The 27,026-nt window shown below is 38.7% G+C and overlaps 1 protein-coding gene across 18 annotated transcripts in view; it reads right to left on the minus strand.

The window, feature by feature from the left end:
- TENM2 (teneurin transmembrane protein 2) overlaps nt 1-27,026 on the minus strand; it is a 564,904-nt gene that overhangs the window by 43,106 nt on the left and 494,772 nt on the right. For all 18 annotated transcript variants that reach the window (XM_072348384.1, XM_072348382.1, XM_072348381.1 and 15 more), the window contains one exon: nt 2,511-2,657. In XM_072348384.1, coding sequence (XP_072204485.1) covers nt 2,511-2,657 — 147 coding nt within the window. The remainder of the gene's footprint in view (nt 1-2,510; nt 2,658-27,026) is intronic.

The raw sequence follows: 27,026 nt of genomic DNA on the forward strand, positions 1-27,026 counted from the left end.
TTTTTCTATATGATTAATATACATCGACATTTCATATACAACAAATATTTGTAAGTCTCAACCAGCTGCCACTTCTAGAAATAAACCAGCTAAGGGGCATTAATCTAAAATTGAAAGAAAATATTAAGTTTGATATTTCATTTTTCTTTTTGAACTATGGGATGTAATGCACGCTGTGACACATAGTAAGACAAAACAGGACAAATCTGAGTCCCTTTGGAGTCACTGGCAATGATCGTCTTGACATCCATGAAATGAAGACTTGGCCCAAGGCCTCTAAATCTGATTGTGAGATAGAATCACAATAAGATGGTTGAACAGAGAAAAAACAGCAAAATACGTTAAATCCACAGACACGTGTGGAAGATTAGTAGACAGAAAATTATTGTTCTATTTCAGTGACACTCCGAAACAACTACATTTTAGCAATATGAAACTCATGGAGAAAGAAGGATATTCACCTTTCCTCATTCAGACAAAATATTGTGGTTTTAGCTACCCTGCTTTCATTTGGAGGACTGCTGTGTGTGCTCAGTACAGCTCCAAAAGTACTCATGTTAACAGAGCAAAGATGTTAACAAAGCAGCAAACGAGTTCAGCATTTGGCTGTAAGTAATCCCTGTTGAGTTTCAATGAAAAGAGTGTGCTGGGGGGAAGAAGAGATTTTTGTAACATTCAGTAAACTTGCATTTTATGTGAAAGTTGGGGTTCTGGTAACTTGCTTAAATTAAAATTGATTCCCATAGTACCGTTTTTAGCTCCATCTATTGAAAAAACTTAATTATATTTGTTTCTTACTAGACACAGTCACAATTACATAAAGGTACATCTTAAAGCACACAGGCACACATCTCTTCCTTCCTCTCCATTCCTGCACACTCCTGCAGTCTTCCCTCAGTTAGTACTAAAAACCATTGAGGTCACTGGGTGTGCTCCTGGCCAGATGTGCAGTGAACCAGACCTATGCAGTGTAGTACAGCTTAATGCAAAGGCACGACCTCACTCTAAGTATTAAGGGATGCAAGTTATTTTGAGTCTTGATATTTATGGCAGCTCTCATTTGTGACTGACCAATTACACTGATAGGAGTGACAATGAGTCTGTCCTTTCAGAGAATGCTAAGGAGGGTCCCAGGGCAGGAGATAAGGGTTTCATTTCTGGCTTTACCATAAAATCCCCTTAGGAAAATGGCCATGTGGGCTTTTCAGGTTGCTGGGACCTTGAAATGGGAGCAGATGTTCAGAATATGTACAGTCCCTCAAGACGCAATGAGCAGCAGACTCTCCAGCCCCTAACTTCAGCCTGCAAGTGCTGAGAACTTCTTAGGAGTTCTCCCCTTAAATATTCTGCTATTCAGTGAGACAGATTTCCTTCAGGTATGACCATGGTGAACCAGAAACCATGCATCTTGCAAGGTAGTGCTGATCAATATTATAGTTCTGTTGTATGGCATATTTATTCTACATAGTCAAGGATTTCTCTTTCATTAATAAAGCTTCAGAATTTTGTAGTTTTAAATTGGGAGAAACAGCTGAATGACCTCAGTAGTCAGGTTTTCCCACGTGCCTTTCTGTTTCACAAATGCAGAATACTGTCCTGGAATAAGTAAAGAAGCTGTTGCCCATATGGAAATATTTCAGTTCATTTTTAGACACCTTATCTCAGTATTTCTAATAACGTTTTCTAAACTCCTTCATAATCTTCAGAGCTAGGAAAGCTGCAAACATCAGCAGTAAGCAATTAACCTTTTAGTTTCCTACACTGCACACTAACACACTTAGTGTTGGTGACTTACTAAAGACAATGTATTGAGACATACAAAAGCTGTTTCAGGTGAAGGGGATAGTTTACCAAGGAGTCTTATTTAAATGACACAACTTCTCAAAACTGCTTTCAGGTCAGTGTAATTGATTACGAAGCAGAAGGCTCTACAGAAAGAGATAAACTAAAGTGATCTTGGTAGGCAAATACAGAACAAATTCTGTTTTTAATAGAGGTATGCCTGACAAAGGAGAATTGGAATGGGTACCTCAGAACCTTACCATATATGACGGCTCAGCACAACTCACTCAGCTCTGGCTACGAGCTGTGAAATATGACAGCACGCTACAGTGACTTACACGGGCTGTGCACATGAGAGCATGACCCTGGCCTCTAGCACAGAGCTAAAAAAATGTTCCTAACTATCCTGCTAAATCAGCTGCTATGCTTGTGCACAGAGGCACAGTAAGCTGTTCTGCCTTGCACGTGTACCAGGAGCCTGCAGGAAGAAGTTCCAGCCCAGCAGGCTGTACTCAGCACCCATGAAACTCCGTGGGCTGCAGTGGGACTCTGACAGAACCACACTCTACAAGGCTGCAGTGCTCAGCCTTGTTTGTTTCGAAAGGTAGGAAACAACAACACTTGATGATAATGACAGCCAAACTCTTTCTGAAGTAAAATGACTCACGAAGAAAGCATGGATAACCCTCTGCTCTTTAGGGACGGGGAATTGGAAGACTTCTGCTCACCTCCCTCGTTATCCTTGTTATCGGCACAGGAGGTTTCCATGGCAACGTTGCATCCAGGCCCTCTCCAGCCGGTCTGGCAGACACACTGCCAGCTGTTCTGGCCCAGTGTGCACCTCCCGTTGCCATTGCACAAGTCAGGGCAGCCATCTGGGGGAAGAAACGAGGCAGGTAAGTACAAGACAGGCTTATTCACACTCACACTCACACTGCTGACAGTATTACTGTGCATACAGAAAGTCCTGCTCTTGCTGGTGGGACAAATGCCCATCTCCAGAGCCATGACCGTGGTGTGGAGAAGGAAGGTAAGGAAAAGGGGATAGCCTAGAGAAATGGGGACGTAGCGCAAGCCTGATGGGAGGATGAGTCCTACCAACAGCTATTTCTAAGAGCCCTGTAAATGTTCTCATCTGGACTTACAGTCATTAGATAGAAACAGCAGTCTGCTGGCAAGATCACATCTTTTCCTCCTTCTGTGTGTTTGTGTACATATATGAGAGGGGGCACGTCTTCTGAAATAAGCACTTCAGTGCTTAGGTGCCATTTACATTGTGTGCTGGATAATTCTCAAGAGCTTTCTCTACACAAAGTTTCAGTAAATGTTATTGAAAATATTTTCCTCATTCAACAATCACTTAAAAAGACCTATTTATTTAACACTGAGTTTACTGAACAGTATGATGCAACCTGTCGTGCTTTCTGAAAGACAGGCTAGAAAAGATAACTCACAAAAGATACGTCTTTAATTGGCTATGGGAATGATTTGCTTTACTGTCTAGTAAAAATTGAATGGGGAACAACAACACTGACTTGCCAAGGTGCTTATATGCTCCAGCACAGCGTCCACAGGCAAGAGAACAATTTGACTGCTTTTTATTTTTCCTGAAACTAAATTATTCTCCAGTGATGCCACCCTATTTTCCTGAGCATTCCTTTGGAATAAAGGGCAAGAAAATTGAATCCCAGCCTCTAAGATAATAAGGCCTTAATAACTTTCCAGATAGACAGACCACATTCAACCCACACAAGTCTTCAGATGTGAAAGAAGATTCGAGAATCCTGCAATGGACCTCTCCTATCCCTTCTAATTAGTCTGAGCGGGACGAGAAGGCTGTGCTGCCACTCTGACAACAGATATTGGAACCCAATCGTTCAAGCTCTCGCATCCAGTTTGGAGATATGGCCTCATTCTACCAGATATCTATGCAGCCACCATGTAACATGTCTCTCATTGCTTTTCATCTTGGGCAGTAAATTTAATCTCAAGACAGCTCACAAAGCCTCACACTTTCTCCATTTCCCTTCCACTACCAGTGATGGGTCACTGAAGGGACCTGCTACAGACTCTCAGGTCTCACTGTCCAGCTGGATTAGTCCTTTGCATTTGCCACTGTGACCCCAAGCCATGACTATGAAGTGCTCATCCCCTTCCCCAGGCATTTCAAGGGCAATGAGGAACTAATGGGCAGCCCTGGCTCTTTTCATCAGGCACAAGCAAGGAAAGCAGCACTGGGAAACATCCTGAAAGCAAATAACCATGTTATGTTCTCTTTATCTGAGCAGCACCACTTCAGATGTGCAGCACTGGAGAAAGACCAAGGTGAAAGCAAGTCACCTTTGTGTCCCAAGGCCTCTGTAGGTGACCAGGAACAAGAACTGTCAAACTTACACAGTTAGTGCTGAGAGGTTGAGCAGCCTTCCAGAAATCACTCATTTAGACTGCTATGGCTTACAAAAACTCCCACAAGTGCATTTCTATCTGCCTATTAAAGAAGTCAGGGCTCTGAATTCAGGTTTCTTCCTATTCTCGGCAGCCTCTGCTATCATCAGGTGATGCTACAGAGGAGTTCCTCTGACACCAAACAGATTTACACAGTGCTGTGGGAGGGGAGGTTCCACTGTGGGAAAGCACACTATTCCGCATCCCTGCCATTTACCACAGGTATCACTAGAGCTAAGCATTCACTCTTACTTTACCTTACTGGGCTCCTGAGAAATCCAGAGTGAGTAATTTACATTTTTAAGAAGGAGAGCTCAGCTGTCCCATGGAGAAGGCTGTCTATAGATAACAGCAGCCAAAATTTCCACGTCCTACTTGGTGCCCAAACCTATACCACTGGTAGCACTGCCACAGCAGCTCCATCTCTACCAAAGTTCTCCAAGCAAGACACCAGATCCCTGTGAAGGGGATCAACATCATTCAGTTCAGTCTACAGAGAAAGTTGACAACAGGCATAAACAAATCCTATGAGTTTTCAGCGCTATTACTCTGTAATAAAAAATACAGTTCTCCATTCACTTAAACGAAAGGCTATCTTGGCATTACATATCCTAGCTATGAAAATGCACTTATTTTTCAACCCAGATAATATATTTTCTAGGCATTCATTTTATCTCTTTGGCTTGTCAGGTTGTTTGAATGACCAAAATGATAAATGTCCGAGGGGAGGCATCGTACTGGAGAAAAAATTATTCGTTTTAAATGAAAAACAAACAGTAATTGTGAATATACACACAAGGTTGGCTTTGTACTGAAGCACCGAAGAGAATTAAATCACAGGAGCAGTTTACTTTGCATCATATGAGCAAGATGAAAACACGAACAGCGGGGAGCTAGCAAAACCTCTGAAAAGTTTATGTGCAGCTGGGGATTAATGGACATGACTTTGCTTTTAGCTTAAAGAGGGAAGCAGGCATCACTGGTAGAGGCATGATGTTGCTAGGAAACACTATGCTACCTCTGTAGTTTACTTAACGGGCTTCCAAAGACAAACCTGAGTAACCTAAATATCAGAAGGATAAAAAACATAAAAGCACTAGCACACTATAATACAATCGAAGTATTTTGACAATAATTAATGATGTGTTGACTTTCACAACAGCTTTAAGCAAGGGAGAAGAGTTCAAGTATTTTGCATGCTCATGTGCGTTTATGTACATGCACTGTGCTTGTTTATATATGCATGTCTGTATTCAAGCAAATATTTACAGGAGTATTAGATCTGTTAGGCCAAAATTTATTCTAATGACCCATCAACTAAATAGACAAAAGAGTTCCATTATGAATTACTATATAAATAGGAAGTTTTCTTTTTCAAAAACTTTATATTTAGGCAGTCACTTTCATTTGAAGTCTGACTGTCTGTATTTTGCAATCTGTACATGCCCATGTGCATAGGGACTGCTGCAGATCTAAGTGCCCCCGCACACACAGTGTTCACACACGGCTAATGCACCTTGATGCACTTCAGCGCATCATGAAAGCAGACAAGGCAGCAGAGCTCCTGCCTAAGGAACCTCAACTGCAGTGCTCACTGCTGAGCGTGTGACCTTTGCTGGAAACACAGTGCAGAAAGCACACGGTAATGCTGAGTGCTTTGGTACAACACGCCCTCACTGTGCAGCCCCAGCTCACATCAAGAAGCGTGCTACCTCCTGGCTGCCTTATGGCTCTACTCACCAAGGAAGGTAGTCTAAGAGAGCAAGGAAGGCACAGCGGCGAGCGCGATTGGAATCTAACCTTGAGAAGTAATTCAGCACAGCATAAAGCTCTCAGTCGCTGCACAGAGAGGGTCCTCCATGCTAAGCAGACAGGTTGCTATTCCTAAGGTGTAGAAAAATTCTACTCATCTTTTCTATTACAGTATGCTTAATGGAAAATGTCAAAAAGCTAGCTTAAAAAAGAAGAAAGTGCTTGTTTAAAGTGCCAGATTGACAAGCTATTTATTCACAGAACAGTCACTGTATGGGCAACAGCAGTTCACGTGTCTCACTCTTCCAGCTGTGCCTGCACAGCCCTGCATGCACTGCTGCGGCAGGAGGCCAAGCAGTGAGGCAGGCTCCTTCCCTTTCAGGCTCTCTCTGGTCTCTGAAACTGGTAAGTGTATGTACAGGAACATATGCATTTTGAATTGAAATGGCAAGATAAAATTCAGTGCTATTTTCAATGTACTGTCAGGAATATGTGACTAGCATTGTGAGGGAGTATCACAGTAAGAGATTTCAAAATCAAAACACTAAAATCCGTTCTTCTCCACCCCAAAGAAAAAGCAGCCAGCATTCACATGAAGTGAATGCTGGAAGACGCTGGGAAAGGAGAGGGAGAAATGAAAGCTGTTACATCTCTGAATCTAAGCTTTGAAAACAGTCGATTTTCTTGTCCTAAGAATGAATTTGATTTGTGTCTCATGACTGTGCTTTTCACTATGAGGAAGAGAATGCAGCATGGATGCTACATACACAATGCAGTAGAACAAGAAGCTGTTACTCAAAACACTAAGAAATAGGAACACACAGAAAACTCTTTGGTTACGTTTTCTCAACTTTAAACTTTGATCAAATGCATCTGAATAATTATTTCATTTAAGTTATTTCTTAATATTCACTAAGGAAAAAGAGTAAAAAAGGTTCAAGACCTCTAGTTATACATAACAGGAAAAGAAAGTGCTGCCCACTGCTTCCAGCAGGCAATGTCAGCTTCATCTGTTTCTATAGTTCCCTATTTTTGTGACTTATGAGATTTATGAAAAGCTGAACTTAACAAGAAAGTTCACAGAATCATTATGAATAGTAAAGAAAATCAATATGGACAGTCCTTGTTTGCAAGAGCGATAGTGCTTAATGTATTTATGAGACAGTACTTATACGTTTCATCTACGGTAAAACTATTCTGGGTCTAAACGGGAAGGTGATTAATTCATTAGTCAACCCAGCAAATGAATTTCCAGTTTCTAAGCAGTACATGAAAAACCTGACTCCATTTTTGGATAAATTCCACATAGAGTTCCTTTTCTTTCCACCGATACCAACAAACCCCAGGTACACAATAACACACGTGCACAGCTACTCAGGCACATATGGGTTTTCTTTTGCATAAACTACTTCAAAGCTTCAAAACAAACACTTTAAGCAAACCAAAGTAAACTGTCATTCTGGTTATAACCACCAGAACTCACAGAGGGGCCAATCACTTGAAGGAAAAGAAAGGGCAACATGGCAAGGAAAAAGAGAAACAGCAGAGAGAGGAAAAAGGTAAAAATGTTCCCTTGCGCCTAATAATCACATACAGAATTAGACATGATTTTGCCCTCTACCCAGTTTGTACACAGAAAATTACATGTAAACCAAGAGGCTACATCTGATTCCTTTTGCTTGAAAGCTATCAGGCATGGATGCCTCCTCTAATCGATAACTAATGGAGGGAATGGGTTGCCTATACCTCTCCCCATTTATTGCACATGCAGTACAGGTATTAGTCTGAAACAGAACACCTCTCATTTACCTTTGTCTAACTCCATTTTCTACATCTTTATCCAAAACCCTCTGGCAGTCAATGGAGACTTTCCACTGACTTGCAGGGATGCTGGACCAGGTAGTCCTATGGGTATAGATGTCTTGCAGTAAGGACCGTGGTGCTCAGCTCAGGGTTCTCTGTCACACAGTATGCATTACATCAGTTTCTAAGGGAAACACTTAAATTTCAGTTAAATTAATAAAATCCTCCTCCTAATTATAGTTGTTAAATACAGACCCGCAGTACATGAAAGTACTCTGAGACAGTATCTACTGAATAAAGAGGAATTAGAAAAAAGCAGCAATGATAACAGTTTAATTTGTATTTAAAGAGGGCTATCGCTGTTTTCATACTTTTCTGTTCATTCCTTCAGTGAGTTTCTGCTGACCTATGGCTATCTAGCAAATAATAAATGAGGTACACATAATGAGGTACCTAGCAACACTGAAAAAAATCCACAGCTTTTATTTTGCTATTGTTATTTTTAATCCTTAATTCCAAAACCTATGGGGCTCAGTTCAAGCCATAGAAAGGACATAAAATAAAAATGACACGTAGCATTATGGTAGCAGCACACAAGTTATTTTCTACATCATTATATTTCAACAAAAATAAGCTCAAGTCCAAAATATGTAACTCAACGCATGCCAACACAATTTACTACTGGTTGAGTGAGAAGTGAAGCTCCTCTGAGTGAGTTTGGACTGTTCCAGAACAGTCATCAGGACCAGCTCAGATCTTCAAGGCAGGACAGTAGCACAGATTGGCAAATTGTTAAGAACTGACCCAGCTTTTCAGTGTAACAAAAAGCCTGATTGCACTGCCCAGCTGAGTTACAATTAAAGAAGAATGGGCCAGCTACTTACTTAGTGGAAAGACACTGCTGCAGCCCAAAAGCTACAGAACAGGTGCACGGTTTTTCTACAGCCTGAGCAGATTATTTGCTCAGATTCTGGACTAAAATGAGACTCTAGCAGCATATTCAAATCATACAGTGCATACTTTTCAGACAAAATTCATATTCAATTCATCTTCATATATCCAATAAAAAGATACATAAATATGCAGTAAAATTTGTACTTAAGATAGAGAGGTCTTTCAAATTAATCTTACTGTAACAAAATCCATTTAGAATATAACTTAGTATGAAATTGCATTCATAAAACCAGTACCAAAACCATAATCTTTTATCGTACTAATGTTTCTGATACAGCATAGAAGGGCTGGTATCATCCTTTGTAAAATGTAATATTGTTTCTAGAGAAAGAATCCTTCTCAAGCTGGGCTTATCTCTAAAATAACATCTATATAAATAGTTTATCGGCAGTGTAATGATAAAGTGACAAAACTGACAGGATGTGTAAATTCAGTCAATTGAAGAGCAACAAGCAAAACATTGACCTCATATTTAAAAGAACGGATAACCTAATTAAAATGTAATAACCCAAATCCCTACATTAATCACAGTGCTATGGCAGGGAATTTGAGTCATTCATTTGTAAAAGTCAGGATTCACACAGTAATTGCTACTCAATTTCCTTGCACACAGTGTAATTTGCCTTCCATTTCAAGTATGTGGCAGCCATGTATTTATACAGTTTTTTATATATTTCTACTTTTTTAGTAGATTTAAAAAAAATATTTTAAATATGTGGCAACCATGTATTTGTGCAGGTCATGGAGCTTTTATGAATAAATGTTTTGGCAAAGTGTTGGCATACTTTTATATATAAATATACAAGACTTTGAAAACCTCATCTACAGTGGAGCACAAAGTCGTGTTATTTTTCAGTTGTATTTACCCATCCCACCCACACCATGTCCCAGCAATAGGTCAAGAGAAAAAACACACAATGTGATGCCTAAGTGAAAACTGTCCACAGCAAAAGGACAACTGATACTGACCAGCAGATGCCAGGCATTAGGTTTCAAACACTCAGTCCCACTAGGCTAATTGAGATTTATAATTTCAGCACAGTGATCTATTTTGTCTTGCTTCAGGCAGGAAATAACACAAATATTGCTATTTTTAAGCCTGGACAAAGGAGCTCTTACTCTGTTCTGCACTCCCAACCCAACTAAACTTCCCAGTGGAGAAGGTACAGTGCCATGTTCACCCAAATGGGAACACAATTGGGTGATGCAGGGAACACAGCCTGTACGTAAGTCCTACTCTTCAGCCACTCAGAAAGTAACTTCTAAAATCCCAGTATACATCAGGGAGTTACTGAGGTAGGTCTTCATTTCAAACATTTACAGTCTAAGACGCTGTTGACATAAAAAGTGAAAGATCAGCCCTGAAAAAGGCAGGACTGCTTGCTACTACCAAGGCTCAGTACTCCCAGCTCTCTCATTGGACTGAAAACCCTCCAGTGATGCAGATCCAATTTTTCTCTTTGAATGCCTTGATGGGTCAGCAGGGGAGATCACATTGTCACGGGCTAGCTTTTCTCAAGACAAAAATGCCATCCAGCAATTCTTCTGCTTGAAAATTTAACTGAGACTCTCAAACCACTGGCTTTACCACTCAGAAGCAATGTTGTCATTTGTTGCAGCAAACTGCAGGGAATTTAAGTGCCAAATGAGGTTAAATCAGACAATTTCTGGTGAGATACATGAAATGTAACTACATTAAAATAAATCTTCAGGCTTGATGTAGAATTAAAACTCTAGTCTGTGCTCACACACACCAGAATCTAGGTCTGTTAGATCACTTTTGGTAACAATAAAATTATTTCTGGTGTAATGCAAACAACAACGGTACAGCACAAAGCGATAACAAGGCAAGCAAACAAACTCCAGTGTCTTCTGAAGAAATGCACAGAGAGAAACAGTGAGGACAGCAAAACCACCACATTGTGAGCTATGGACAAGAAAGCTGCTACAACAGACCAGGCCTGTTACAGGAATACTGCAACATGGAGAAGTGTATCTGCCTGAGAAAAACCGTCAGACTACAATGTAATTAAAGTAGCCATTAAATCTTAAGAGGGACTGAATCCTTCACCGACTGGATTGACTCCACTGCTTGAGCTGAGGACTACAACATAATTGCTCCATGCTGGCAAAACTCGGACAAATCTACAAGAATGACATGGATTTCAACCAGCTAATGTATAGCCTCAGTGTTCACAGCAGTCTGCTGTTCCTTGGCCCTTAATAAAATACTTAAAGAATACCACAATGGTAGCTCTTCAGACAAGGATGTGCCTTCAGCTATTCCTTTGTGTTATCTGACAAGCAAGCACAGTAAAAACAAAAGATTGTGGTCAAAGGTGTTCATACAATGCTGTGGTGGTTTTACAGCTCTTCCTGCATCCTGAAAGGGTCATGGATAACCACGGCTTCAGTCCGAATGGCAATGGATCACTCAGATGCTGAGATTTCCTTTCATTAGTATGGCAATAGTCTGACCATTCAGCACAGAAGTAAGTCTTGGATGTAACTAACCATTCTAGCTATATACCACTGGTATCAACTTTTCAATTTCCGAACAGTTTTACACAGTCCTACTAAACTAAGCTAATATTCCAGATCTAACACCATTTTGCACACAGTTCTCAGTTCAGTCATTAACTTCAGAATACATTGATACACATCAGAAATTCCACACGCAGGGTATATAGGAGCTGTGCTATCAATCACTTCTGAAGGACTGCAACACTCCATTTCATACCAAGAATCTGACCTCCCTTATACTTGTCTTGACTACAGCAACACAATATATATGGGCTTACACCAAATTCAGCTAGATGAGTGCTGAAGTGTTTCCTCTTAACAAGAACAGGCACATCAAATATTATTTCAATTCTCTCACCAGTGGCTTCCGAAAGAAATTTAAAAGCATGTTCAAGGCCTTACTTCTTATCTGGTAGGCTCAGGATATTTAAAATGCCTAAGGTACAGGGATAGAAACTGGGGTTGAGAGCTCTGCTAAGCTGACAAAAGCTCATCTTATCTGTGTAGGAGGTAGAGATCTTAAGCTGCCAACTCAAAATTATGAAATAAATTCCTTCCCTCTATATATAAGAACTTACATATAGAAAATCACATATCCACTTTCTGCTCGAAATACAAATTGAATTTCTTTCACCATAACACCGTGAATATACAAATAGCTTTACAGCTATACAGAGGAGGATTAGAAATGAATCAAAGTGCACTAGTAAGCCCAGCCAGCATTTGGTGACCAAACAGAACTGCTTCTCTCATGCTAGTACTACTTAAGAGTAGTTTACAAGAGTATTTCTAATCCTCCTTATGTTTGGACACAGACTGCATGATGTTACGATGTAGAATAGCGATGAAAACCCGTGAAACCATGACAGAGGGAAGGATACACGTACACACGTACGTACACATGTAAGAAGGGCAGTGAGAGAAAGCAAATACTGTATACTACCTGTGTTGCTCAGTGTGCCTCTCTAGATGCTTAACTGCAGCAGTCTTCTAATAGACAGTGAAGAGAGTTGTAGGATATCTGCCTTAAAAACTATGGGCCTGGTTGAGGTCTGATGTGAACTAACCCTATAATAATGCCATTTGATGAAGTGGCTGGATGACCTCCTGAAATCCCTTCCGATCTGAATTATCTATGAATCTTTCCACTTTAGAGCTGTGTAATTCATAATTCTCAGTTCAGCATACATATATATATATTTTTCCTTTTTCCTCAGGCATTATTACAGTATAATTACTTGCAGTTCATCACATACTGATGTCCATATAGAATTTATGATTTAGCAATTAACTTTCAGGTATGCAAATGCAGATTCTGTATAAGTGCGCAGGTTGTCCCTGTTCCTTGTCAGAGGAATAAATATGAGACTTAGTATAAGTACACATTTTCTGTCATTACTGCACACAGATTAGTATGCTCTACAAGCATCTATCCCTCAGTTTTGTATAGAATTCTGGAATCCCTACAGGATGAAAAGAACCTTATTGACAAACGTCTCATAATTTGAGCTCATCTTCCTGAAGTATTGCATGGATTCCAACAAACAGCACCTTAGTGCATGGTTTTGGACTACAGACTGCAAACATTTCATCTGTCCCAAAGGAAACTCAAAAAGAAGTGCTGAATAAAAGAGAATTGTTCAAGAAGCATTCTGGAGTAGTTCAGAATGGAAAAAGCTTTGACAACATACACTCTATGCTTCTCACGGTATAATTAAGTGACAAAAATTAATGGATATTTGAATATTAAAGCAAATGTACCTCACATTATTATCAGAGATGTAGTGTATGGGGTTCAAATATCCACAAATATAAAGGACTGAAATAAGGGTGCAGCACATGGATGCAATATTCTCTCATGAAGGTAATGTATGTAAAACAAATTAAAATACACAAGCAACACGCTTGGAGTTCTGTGTTTGTGCATGCTGAGTTGTTTTGGCAGATCCGGATAGAAGATGAATGTTGCAATACATAAAATCTATTTTATAAACGTATCTAATTCGAAAGACCTCGGTATCCATTCTGCATCTTTCATATAAGCCTCATGAATAATATCATTCAGTTTCCCAATTTTTATATGTACCAAATACACAAATAGCGAATAACAGCTAAAGAAATCAGAATGTTTTCAGACGAACAGTTTTTGTTACTTTTTTCCTGCCTACACAGTGAAGAACAATCCTTCACACATAGTCAGATGCCGTAAGATTTAAATGCATTGAAAAAGCTGATTTTGATCTATCTGCCAGGGGAGTTGTCTTTGCCATCCATTTCACCTCTAAAAATGCCCAAAGCATTTAATCCTTACTTAAGAGAAATGTTAATGTGGAAGGACTCTTTAATCAATGCTTGCTTTATACTAAAAATATTCACTATCAAGCTACCGATAGCTCTGCTCCTCCCCAAATCTCACTGGTACGGACCTCAACTCTGAATAAATACTCAAGCCTTTCTGGCTATGAATGGAGCATTTCTTTTCCATTACTCTTGTTGATTCCATTTCTCTGCTTCTCTTCCTCAGAAGCATCAACTGGGCTTTGAACTTCATTGCCCTGCACCTATGTTTGACACAACTGTTGAAATGCTGAGATAGACAGGATGTTGTTAGTTATATTGGGACTGTTTGCTAGGACCCTTCCTAAGGATGAGAAACACAGCAAGTGACTGACCTGGAGACACAGCCAAGAAACCTAGAGATCACTGCACATCAGCTGCAAAAGAAGTGTATGAATGGTACATTGGACTAACCTGAATCTACTTCAGTCACTGGTCTGTGTTAGGTGAAAGGGTGCAACAGTATATATTGCGATGACGTTTGCATCAGACAAAAAACAAAACAAGAAATAAACAGGAAAAAGAGGAAATAATACTATTTAAAGCAGAAATCAACTAGGAATTCCAATAACACAATTAAAAAAAAAAAAAATCCTAGATCCGAACACTGCACACCTAAAGGACAATTTGCTGGAGTTTTGTGCAATTTGTTCTTTTGCAACGCTGAAAATAGCGTGTCTCCTAACAGCTCACATGAGCAGTATCTCAGTGTGCAATAAAAATATATCAAGGAAATTGTACTTTTCTTTGTCTTCTGTTCATATTATTAATTATCTTAGAAAAGCTGAAGTGAAAATTAGCACAGTGTGAGTTTGTTCTGAAGGCTATTTACCATCAGAGTACAAATAAAACAGTAACTTATGTTACTGTTCTCGGCCTGTTTCCAGGAATTTCAATTGGGTATAGTATATTTTTGTGTCTTACTCGTATTTGAAGTATTACCCAGTAGAAGGTTTGCAGAACATTAGCAGCATATATCAATTAGGCTTTACTTTACACAACAATCATTTGTTCAGAGCTGTGAAACCAAGCAGCACGCAGCAGCTTTGTCACTCTGCACAGCAACGATTCAGCAGCTCCGAGCACAAAGTGAGAAGTGGTGTCCTAACCCAAACTGCAGAGGACTTGGGTAGTGCTGCACTGCATCATTCACAATTAGCTAACAAAAGAACACCTTACGACACCAAAACATTAGCTGAAGGTCTCTGAGGACCTTCAAATCCATCAAGCCTGAGGATGGATGCAGTTTGACGCTATTGACTTTACGGGATCGCCACAGGTCTTAATCACGCAAAGTGAATTTTGGAACAGCTTTAGGTTTCAAAGTAAATACATACATGGGAATATGTTTAATCAGGCATAGTGCCTATCCAATTTACTGTAATAACTCCTGTAAGTGGTTAGGAACCTTTCCCAAAAATCCATCTAAAGCCAGATTTCACTGACTGGAAAAACTATTGTGCACCTTAAGGACACAGGACTGCCTTTCTCATCAGTGCTCAACACAGAAAGCTGAAGATGTTTTAGTGCATTTTGCAGTGCCTACCTGCTTTTCATTCTGAATCAAACAACTTATTGAATTTTTTTATTTCCTACCAGGGAATGGAATCACGTAGTTCAAGTTAGAACCCAGCAGCAATAGCCCTGTGAAACATACCTATAACAGACCTGCAAGTCTGTTTTGTAGTCACAGGACTACATAAACAGAAGCAACATTGACAAGAGCCAACTTCATTCTTTTTGATTTGCTGTTACTTGTTCACATTTGACTGACATCTTTCCTCACATTTTATAACATCTCCATCTAAAGCACTAAAATACAGAAATAAAATAATTAAAGCTTAGGGTTGTATTTTATGCAAACAATTTTTAAAGAGGCTTCCATTTAATCTCCATTTGGTCCAAGAAATCAGATTTTCTGTGTACACCTTGCTAGAATATTTCAAAAATTCAGTGCTTTATCTCTGAAGTGCTGAACAAAAGTCCTTATGGTTATAGGGGAGATCGTGATTTCACAAGCATAATAAATAAATGAAATCTCAAATAGAGACAGAGATTTTAAATTAATCCAGTTTTTTGGAATAAATGTTTCTCTTCACAAGGCATCTGAAACTTAAAACTTCTCATGCACCAATAAGAACTTCAAGGTAACCAGAAATATAAATACACGTGGTGAAAGACTCAAATAACAAATGCTCTGTGCACAGCAGATTGTGAGATTAAAAGCAAAACCATCAGGTTTAATAAGGACCACCTCTACTTCATTTTAGTAATATTTTTTGAAGCTGAAAAGTATTAAAAATTTCAGGAGTCAATTCAGTATTCCATGTGCGATCAAGTCTTCTGATACAAGATAAGATCTATTATTTGAAATTAAGGATGAGTTTGGTCAATTTTAATTCAACTTTTCCTTCAGCACATAAACAAACAAAGCAAATATAAAATTATTTAACAGAGGATTTCAGTGAGAAATCACAGAACTGATGATCTCTGTAGGCCTCTATGCATTTGAATTAAGGAGAGCTGCAACTCCAAACTGATTGCTCATCAGCATAGATTTTGCTGGGGTTCTTATTTCCCCTTCAGCCTTCTAGTGACACATACAATAGTATAACAGCATATATCTTCTCTTGGCTTCTGGCTTATAACCATCTCTCTAGAGGAGTAATTCAGAAGTAATGCAGAGCTATTGAAACAAGATTAATATTTTCTCTAGTATAGCAATCACCTAGTATTTCCTTTAGGCAAACATTGCCCTCACAACCTTCACAAAGTGACCTTGACTCTCACAAACCATCCTCTAAATACGGAAGGCTTTCTTCATTCTCAATCCATATTTCTGACTTACTTTGGAAAAAAACAACATGAAACAAAAAAGGCTAAAACATGCACAGGACGCAACGATCAGCTTCATGATAAACCATCAACTAATAACGATCCAAGAGAGATGGTAACAAAACAATTTTATCCCTAGGATCCAAATAAGCCAACAAACTGATGCACCAGTTTTAAAAACTTGTATCACTATTCTTTTGTTCCCCCAGACTCCGCTATCTATTAACTGTGCTGCAACCTCCATTGCATATTCCTAACAAACTCTTAGGCAGTGATTTTCCGCCTCAAGTCTAAGGCGTTTTTTCTGATTTTTTGAAAGAAGAGGGAGTATATTATCCTTATTTTCCCTGCATTGTTAGCGGTGTACTCAAATACAGACCTTTGTGTCAGAAATACAATTATCAGGATCTGTTAAAATGTGAACAGATTTTGCTCTCTCCTTTCAGCTGCTAATAAAGACCCATGGCTGCTTGCTTTCAGTAATACCTTTCTTGTTCAAAAACAAGTACTTCTGAAAATAGGGAACAGAGAGAGACACACAACTGCGTCTTCTATAACTGCCTCATTTTAGGCATACTGTCTTCTGTCATTAAACTACATGCCATAATGCCAATTCTTTTATTAATTTCAGTGAGAAAGATTTTGCAACCCAACATAGGTACATTTTGCTTTGCTTTATTAAATGGAAAATACAGAAGTCAGATTAGTTAATATTTAAAATGTGCTGAAAAGTTGATGGCAAAATGCTACATGAGGATTGGAGTTCTGCTTCCTGATATTCCCAGCGGTTAAAAGAAAAAGTCAGTTCTCTCATCTGTACTAATGTCTCTTTGGCTTTAGGAGGATCAGCATCTTCTGTGACATTTAGTTTTGTTGTGTCTGTGCATGCTGAACTTACAAAAATAACTTCAGTGCTATTCTTGAGGGACTCACTCCACAAACAGCGCAGCAATCAGTTTGATTCCTAACAGTTGGAAAATCACAGTATTTGAAGCGGTGCTGCTTTTATGACCAATAAATCACTGCATAGTAGGGCAACATGCTATCCCCAAATTGATCATTTTTACTGTTTTGGTCTTTTGGATAATTGTCCTCTTAGCACTGTTTCCAATCTACAATCAGAACCTAATACTATCTTTCAGTACAAAATACTTTACTTTTTAATAAACAACGGTGGTTTTTAATCATGATTACCACAATATATTGATTTCTTAGGTAACACACCAATCACCAATACTAGTCCTTCTCATAACAGGGACTGCATCTGGAAGCACTTCAGTTCAGATGTTCAGTTCTCTGAGAAACTGTCAGGAGGCAAATTAAAACACACATTGTCTGGATGCACTGTGAATCTCACTCGTCACACTCATGAATAACTAAATTCTTTCAACATCTACCTAAAAAAAATCTCATCTGCATAGTTAATTGGAATGAAGGTTTTAGCCTTTACTTCATGTGGGTTTGGGTAAAAATATATTAAAATGTTAAAAGTGTCCATAATTTTCAATTAGATGAAAGATTAACTATCAGGTTATGTGGCTCTCAGCCTACACCAGTCACCCAAAAACACACAGGAAGAAATACTTAAACCTTTCCCTGCAGCTATTTTGCATGGCATCTTTAAAACATTTTGAAAGCTTGTCACAGTCTATTGATGCTGAGTTGATCCACCTACTCTGCACCGGACTGTTAAAAACTGAATAGCAACTAAAAATACAACGGGACTAGGAAAAGCAATTTGACATTGATTGGCCACTTCTTCAAATTATGGCTCCCTATTTGAAAAATGCAGCCCTTTAAGGGCATCCTTTAACAGATAAAATATTAATTAGCTGGGTAGCACTTAGATGCCATTATGCAAACAATGTTCGAGAGAATGAAGAACCTGCTTCACACCTGAATGTCTGCAATTCTTTGTTGGCTCCCAATAACGAGGGACAACACAAGAATGAGTCCTAGATGTTAGATACTGGTCATGGGTCATGCAGCGGGCAGGTTATAGTAAGACAAAAGCTAAAGCACCTTTAGAGGTTTTTTAAGAATTAGAGGGAGAAAAGATGACAGATATAAATCCACATACATTTTACTAGGGATAATACCACAGTCCATGTCACACTGAAGTATTTGTGAAATAAAAGGTGCTGAGTAACTGTTTATGAGAAGTACCTGCTTGGACTGAATCACTGAAATCTACTATGTGCCAGCCATCGCTATGGGTCAGCTCTAGGATCGGAAAATCTTCAAGGAAATAGTTAGACAAATGATCCTTTCTGCTCTAATCCTGTTATTGACTGAAGGGAGAACCCGGATAAATATAGTAACCTTAATTTATCGTGTTCCACTTCTCCTGGGGTTTTAGTAACATGGTGTTGAACTGCTGCTAGAATAAGGACTAATTAGTCACCAGCGTTGCTTTGTCTCTGTCACAGCGTGGATGTGTTTTGAGTACGACTGACAGAAGGGTATCGACAGTTATATGTCAGTCAATACTGTATCACTGAAAACACTACAGTAATATGTGTTAGAAATTGTATAAACCCAAACTCATCATTACAATTCACTGGCAGCTAGAACTCAAATAACAATGACCTTAGCACTGCCCCAACTATTCCCATTCTCAGAATCCAGGTGTGAATAGTGACCACCAACCTCAGACCCAAACACCTTCTAGAATGCTTAAGCTTGGATCTCTCTCCTACAATTTAGTTACAGATATAACTGCTTTTTCTCTGGGCAGTGAAATACACTGCATGACACGATCATTTCTTCTTGACATAAAACACTGCTTCTGTTTATACAACTCAAAAAGATGTATCTAAAATACAGACTGAGGCTACTTGAAGGAAATACTTCCAGAAGGTGAGCTTATCCTAGTATCAATTTCATAAGCAGGTCAGAATAGTGATAAAGAATGAGAGAAAAAGTGCTGACTACCTTTGTCATAACTTTGCTCACTATGAATGGTTCAGGACACAGATTGCCTCACAGCCAACACTGTGAACAAGTCCCCCTATGCAGTTCTTAAGATCATTTAAATTTTTTTCTAAGTAAATGCACTTACTGAAAGCACTGCAAGAACGATGTATTGATATTCAACATCAGTTTCCACTTTATCCTCAATGAGTTATACTGCACAAAACACAGCTGATGATAGTTTAAAGAAAAAGCTTTCAATAGCTCATTTTTTTTCCCCAAAGCCCTGAACAGATCACACAGCAAAATCCCGGACTTACACTTCACAGATGACATTTCCATTCTGACACCAGTATTTTTAATACAATATTAAACTAAAATTATTAGCTGGAGAAATTCACTAGCATCAGATTGCTTAGGAAGACAAACTTCTCCTGGCATCCTCCTTTAAGTATGATGCTAAGGCAGGAATCAGAAACAAAATTCTCAAGAAGCTGAAAAAGTAAAAGCTTACATCTGAATGGTTATTCCATAGAGGTTGCAGAAGGCAGATGAAACACATTTATCCTTAACTGCATCCTCGAGTATAAAAGATTATATGAAACTGATACTAAAAATACAATGATTATATCTTGAGGACGTACAAGCAAGAATAAGCATCATTATGAAAACGGTATCTTTAATAGGGACACTAACAGCAGGACTCAAAAGAACGGGCAGATATTATTCACTTTCGTATTTGTTTCTTAGTAAATATTATACCTGCGTATACACATCCATATTTCTCAAGATCTGGCACTACTATTCTATCTCTATCTCGCTGACCTCTCACAAGCATTCCTGTGTCTTTGTTGTTTTGTATCCAGCAATACCATGTTATTCACTCACTTGCTGAAGCTGTGCTTGACACCGCAGGGTACAAAATAACACAGAAAACATTATCTCTGGAACAAGAAAAGATTGCCTGATGCTGTGAATACGTCTATGAACAGCAAAATCAGCTCTGCCCTTTGAAAAGTTAGATCAGCAGCTTGATTGATTGCCCTCCCTACCTTTTTGTAGTCTTTTAAGAGTTCAAGAATTGGCCAGAAAATCAGTATAGCTCATGTAGAAGCCTCTCCAAAAGGAGAAAGAAAAGTGATTTCAGTTTGGAAAACTATTCACCGAGATCTGCTGGGTGCATCTTTGAAGTACCAGACAAAATGCAGGAAGCCTTGCTGAAAACATACTCATTACAGTTTTTGGGCTAGAAAAGGGGAGAAGTAAGGTCATGTTCTGCATATATCCTATATAAAGGGAAAGAAAAAAGCTGCTCAAATGTTCTGTCACTGCACTGTGGCATATTTCAATCATTTATAGGAAGCTCTCAGCAAAGAATGCTAACAGAAAACTTCTTCCTGCTGAATAATTTTGTCTCCTGGTCAAAAAAAGATCCCTACTTGCCCAGTGTAAATCCTGCAAATGAAAACGAATTTGGTTTCTAAACTCTTGAAAAGTCAAACCGCTCTCACTGTATGCAAATCTCTACATAGCTGATTATACATATCTGGAAGGAAATAGTCTTTTGCCCCTGGCTACGAAAAAGTAAGAGGATACACATGGTAGTTCTGGATATTTTAGTGCTACATAAATTGCTGAAAAAGTTCACTCAGACCTGATGGACAAAAGTAGCAAAGTACAGTTAAGTTTTGGGATAGGACTTCAGAAAGTTACAGATCAGAAAGGAAAACATGATGAGCTCTCAAATAAGAGCTGTTATTTACTGAGCACATAATTTGGGTGCTACCATCGAGAGATATTATTCACAAGTTTTGGAGGTGAGATAAAAGATGGCATTTACAAAGAGAACAATAGCAAGTGCACTTGGGAATTACAGAAAGCACCACCCTTCCCAGGAACAAATATCTAGCTGATTATTTATAGGGCACCTGCACCTTTACTGAAGCACAGTGATGCTGGACTGCAATACCACCTAACTCTTCTGTTCACTTTGTAATGCAATGTGGTGATGTGACATATGATGTGACATAGGTGAACGTGACTGTCTAAATATCACCTCTGAACTACACGTCCATGTAGCACTACGTTATACACATTGATGGTCATAAATGGATCAGGAGCATCAGAGCTGTGATGAGCTACAGCTGTGAAATTAGTCAGCAGTAGTAAAATATATCTTTGTCACTATAACATTATGAGTCTCTCTGCTGTAAACTCTTTCTGAAGTGGATACTTCCTTTGGAGGGACTAGGTGTAAAGGTCCATCCAAAGGTTTTAAAAGAATAACAATGTTAAATACCACCATGAAACTTAAGTATAAAGTACCGTTTTCAAGTCAATGGACAAAAATGTCACTTAATTAGTGGAACATCTCCCTCTCCCATTGAGTCTCCCTATACTTGCATGCTAAATTTAAGTGTGAATTATGTGTGGAGAACAACAGAAATCATTGAGGATATCTAAGATTAACTCATACAGTATCTGTGACTGTTCTGTTTTGCTGAAGAGACGCATGGGAGGAACGAATCCTATGATACTCCAAATGAAACCCTGACTGCATCAAATATACGGTTATTAAGAAACCAGGTGAAAAGACAACAGGAAGACTGTACTGCACAGGTGATGAACCTGAATTCACATATACAGAAACAGTCATTGCCCCTATCTTTTCTGGTCATGTCATCATACATATTACCAACACATTTTTGTATCATCCACCATGAAAGGTGATCATGACCCAAACCTGCTATCCATTTTTCAAATACAGTAAAAAAAAAAAAATGTGCTCCTCACTCTATGGAGCATGCAAACTAAATCTCTCTTGTCTTTGTTAGAGCTTTTTATGCTTTGATAAGGTATAAAGTGGTATAGATAAATTTTAAGTCAGAACTGCACTGAAGTCTAATATATCTAGCTCCTAAATTGCTCTTTGTCAGATCCGATGGCTTTCTACTGCCTCCTCCCACACACTTTCCATCTCTTCTGAAAATTACTTCATCTTTGAATCATTACCACTATAATTACTAGAAAATTCAGAAGAAAAAATCTTTGACAAAAAGAGTATTATTATGGAACAAAAATATCCTGCTGTAACCAAAGATAACGCTCCATTATTAATTTCCCTATCAATTATTGACTTCATGATAAGGTAAAAGTCTAAACAATTTTGCCTTATACGTGGTATTCCTCTGTGCCTCCAAAAAAATGTAAACATGTCTAAAAGCTAGAAAGTGCATGGCTACCCCAAAACACCTGGGGAAAGATTTTTTTTTGCCTTCACAAAACAGACAAGAGATGATGTCCATCCAGTATTCAGTTGGGCGAGTCTTTGTAATCCTAAGGGAGGGGATTTTAAGTATTTGCCCACGTGAGGTAAATTCTCTCCTTGTTTGGGAGTTTTACAATGTCTCACTATACAAACTGTCAGCTTACTATTCTGCAAATACAGAACACAAACATTAGCCACCTTGGCTGGATAAATGACTGAAGTCTAATTTTACAGGTTCTTAGAGGGGACAAAAGTAGAAATTTTAACTTGGACCATTATAAAATTAGTTATTTAAAAGGAATGCTTCCTTTTAAGCCCCAACAAGTCATTTCATACTACCATTTAAAAGTGGGAGGAAACTGATAGCTGAATGATTTTCTGGTCGGCTTTCTGCCCCTTGGCAGCATGAGTTATCTCCACGCTGTTTATTTACTTTTGATTGGCATTTGTCTAAATTGTTGTTAAAAGCTCCACTGATGCAATTCCACAACTTGCTTAACTTTTCATTTTCTGTAACAATATTTTCCTATTACCTTATCCAAATCTCCCAAACTGTAACTTAAACTTCTTATCAGTCATCCCAGACAGAGTCCTCTCTTTCTTTTCCCCGTGCTTTTTCATGAATCTGAATACTTCTCACCATGTAGTCTACAGAATTCTAGTTCCTTCAAATCCTTCTTTATTCAAGGCCCTGAAAATCGACAAGGTAAGATACAGTACTAATATAGACCTCTGAATTCTTTATTGGCTAAGGAACAATTTCTGCCATTGACAGTCAGTGTAGAGGCCAAGAACTCAGTGGGGGAAAGAGACTGGCAGCTCTTCACTGCCAGAGTCAGATCCTGAAAAACAGTACCAAGGCCAGGAAGCAGAATCTGCAGAGATGCACACATTACCAATGCTAGCCTTTAGTCTAGCCTCGTGTTTTGCCTTCAAGTAGGCACTGGAAGCACAAATTCTAGGGCTGACAAAGGGGCCACAGCTCGTTTGCATTGAAAATGGAAAAACAGAAAAGGTAAGACTTGCCTTGATCTTAACTTGCAGCAGAGTACCTGCACTATCAAGTATCCTGTACTCCAATCTTCCTTCAACTTCCTGTCTGAAAGCCGAAACGCTCACTTTGCACCTACTGCAAAAGAGAGGCTTTGGGAATATGGCAGGCTGCCACAATAAAATCACCTCTATCAACTTCCAATGAGAGAGATCATTGTAAGATAAAACATGTTTGCAATCTTTTAAATTTTACTTAAAAATATTCAGGACGAAATCCCGGTTTTTCAGGTATCACAGTAAGATCTTTACAAATCACTTAATAGCAGCTGTATTTCAGACTGCAGGGTATGAATTACAGATAGAATTACACTTCAAAAATGGTATTTTTTGTCTGTTCCTTAAGATCTCCTTACATGTCACACTGTTCTCCGTCTACAGTTCTGACAGTTTACATAGAGAACACCCTCACAGTAGATTAAAAACAATAGTTTTACACATTCAAGTATTATTTTCAGTGAAAGTAACAGAACAGTTTCATAACAGCATGCTTTAGCAACAAGCAGATGCTTCAAGGAAAAGATAAATCCTTCATCTTAACATTCTGGCATGAAATTGGTTCAAGATTTAACAACTGCTGTATCTCAGTCTTTTGCTTTGTTATTGGTTTTCCAATAATCTTTTCCTCATCTAGATTACCTCCATTATTTAGTTATAACTTCCTCCATAATTGCAATCACTGAATAGTAATCACTTAATAAAGATATCCTGACAGGTCTATTTTTGCCCTGGGAAAAGATTCATTTTCTTTATCATCACTCCAGTAAGCCATTTTTCTTCCTACCTGAAGTAGCCAAGTGAAATGTAGTGTCTAGAGTACAGTTCTGCTCTGCTGCAGCCAGCACTTCAGTAAGACCAGGCACCATCCCTTTCATTTTCATATTATTGGATACAGATTCTTCAAAATCCGCATGACATGGAATTTGTGCTTACTGATTTTTATATGTAACTCCATCGATACACATAGGTGAGGGATGCCTTGCACAGCTTGTTACCACTGAGCTCATAGGGGCATTCCTGGAGAATTTGCAGAGTTTTTTTTTCCTATAACACAGCTAATGCAGAGACAAACCACAATCTCATTTAAAGCTTACAACAGGGTAATATTGGATACTCAATGCTGAAAAGCCAAAGTGTACACATTTAGCCCACTGTCTTCAAAGGACTGACTGTAAATTAGATATAACAAAATAACCTGATAAACCTGGATACCTGCAGGTTGCTATGATGATTTATTTTCCACTGTGATGGGAATATAGAACGAGAAACAGATAAAGAAAGACAAAGAGAATAAAACACAGCTTGGTTTACATATAGAAACCTCTTTTTCCTCACAAAGTACATATCCTAAGGAGACTTGGCTTAAGCCACTAAAACCAAAGCAAGCTTATCTCCTGGCTTGAAAGGATTTTAGACTGGGTCTAGCAATAAGTGGACATTCACAGCAAATAAAGGATTCCTACAGGAATCCCAGTTTTCTCCTATGTTGGGCGTGAGTATTTTGAAGATCCTGAAGACAGAACACAGCTATTAAAAACTGAAACTGTGTAGACGGAGGAGAAAGAGATTCAGCCTTTGCTCATATGCCTTCTGAGGCTGGCCTGGCCTTGCTTCCTCTTCAGAAAGACAGACTTGTGGGGTTTGCAAGGTACCTTCCGGACAGGACTAAGGGAATTGCTCTGAATTAAAAAACCAACAAAAGTACACATCAAATTAACATTCTTGAATATAATGGCTTAAGGCAGATGTTCCCTAGCTAGTAATAATTCTGATCTCATCCTTCCAATTGAAAGCTGAATCCATAAAGGGAGTGAACTAAGTTAGAATGAGTTCCTGTAAAATTTAAGTACGTTTTAGCTCTTCATACAAATGTTTAAAGGTAAACTGAGCAACTCACTCTTGGTTCCAAGCACGCACCTATTCTCTAAGGACCAACTATCCAGTAGTAACTCCTAGTGTTTTCTGTACAAGCACTGACAAAGCTTAGTTTTATCACCCTTACCCTCCACGCTCTCTCTTTTTCAGCCCCATATAACGAGCCTCTACGGTAAAAGCAAACCAGATAAAACAAACTGATGGGATAAAGCTGTGATGCTTCTCTGAGCTGACTTCCCTTCCTGGCATCATGCTTTGTTGCTTTCGTCAATGGTCTGACAGTCAGGGAATGTCTCATTGATACAGCCTCGTCACAACAACATCTATCCATCCACATACAGCACACAGCTTAAGACTGCACAAATTTAAATGTATGATAACTGGATGGGCAAACTTTTTTTTTTTTTTTTTGCCCTAAGTCTAATCTGTACTGCAGGCAGATCCACACTGAATTTAAAAGACATTTTTCTAATACATACCAAACAAAACCAGCTTATGCTTGTTGACTTGAATCACTTCAACAGTATTGGCCTTTCTCTCAAAAGAAGAATAATAGGGAAAATATTTCACAGCTCTGAGAATTAAACGAAAAATCTCACTTCAGGATTCACTTGTCCAGCTTGTAATTTCCAGAGTTCTCTTATGATATCGGTACAAGGCATCTTTTTGTGTGCACAGTAATGAAGACTTGAAATACACTAATTATTTCTAAACAGGCATGATTCTAAAAGACCATAAAGCAAAAAGGAAAAAAAAAAAAAAAAAAAAAGACAACAATTGGGCAAAGAAGCAACTTTAAGAATAAGCAATTATTACACAACTTAATGCAGAAATTTATAAAGTAGGCATTTTGTAACGATTTGAGAAGTACTCAATATTCAAACAAAATGCCTGGATTCATCTGGCAGAGAGATGCTGACACGATGGAAGTCAGAAAGCAGTTGTGAATAAACACTCTGCATCTTTGCTGGTGACAAAGTGTTCCATCACAAAAGCTTTGACTTTAATCACATTGGCGTAGTGCGGTGGAAGCATGCAGCACCACAGCGTCAGAGGATGTGCCCTAAAAACACCATTTTTTTTTCTTCCCAATAAGCATATTCTTTTATTTTCCAACTCATGTATGCATCTGAAATGGTTTGTGTATTCAAGGAGAAATCAGAGGGGAATGAAAAAGAAAAACAGCTTGAGGGATGCAATAATCTCACCATACTTTTAATTAAAGAAATAGCAATTCACTTGTAATAGGACTGTCCCATTAGGGTCCCTTATTGCTACGAAAATCTCAATTGACCTACTCCTTTTCCCTGGTAAATTCATCACTTCAAGATCTTGGTTCTTGACTCACCAGGTTTTTACTTAAGGTACACCTCATCGTCCTCTATCATTTTCTGGGAGAAGAAAATAAACTTGCCAGCTTGCATTTGGATGTTATTGCTCCATACAATTTTGCTCAAACAAGATTTGACCACTTAGATTTCCCATCTTC

The sequence above is a fragment of the Excalfactoria chinensis genome, chromosome 13 (assembly GCF_039878825.1).
Source record: "Excalfactoria chinensis isolate bCotChi1 chromosome 13, bCotChi1.hap2, whole genome shotgun sequence".
NCBI classification, from domain to species: Eukaryota; Metazoa; Chordata; class Aves; order Galliformes; family Phasianidae; genus Excalfactoria; species Excalfactoria chinensis.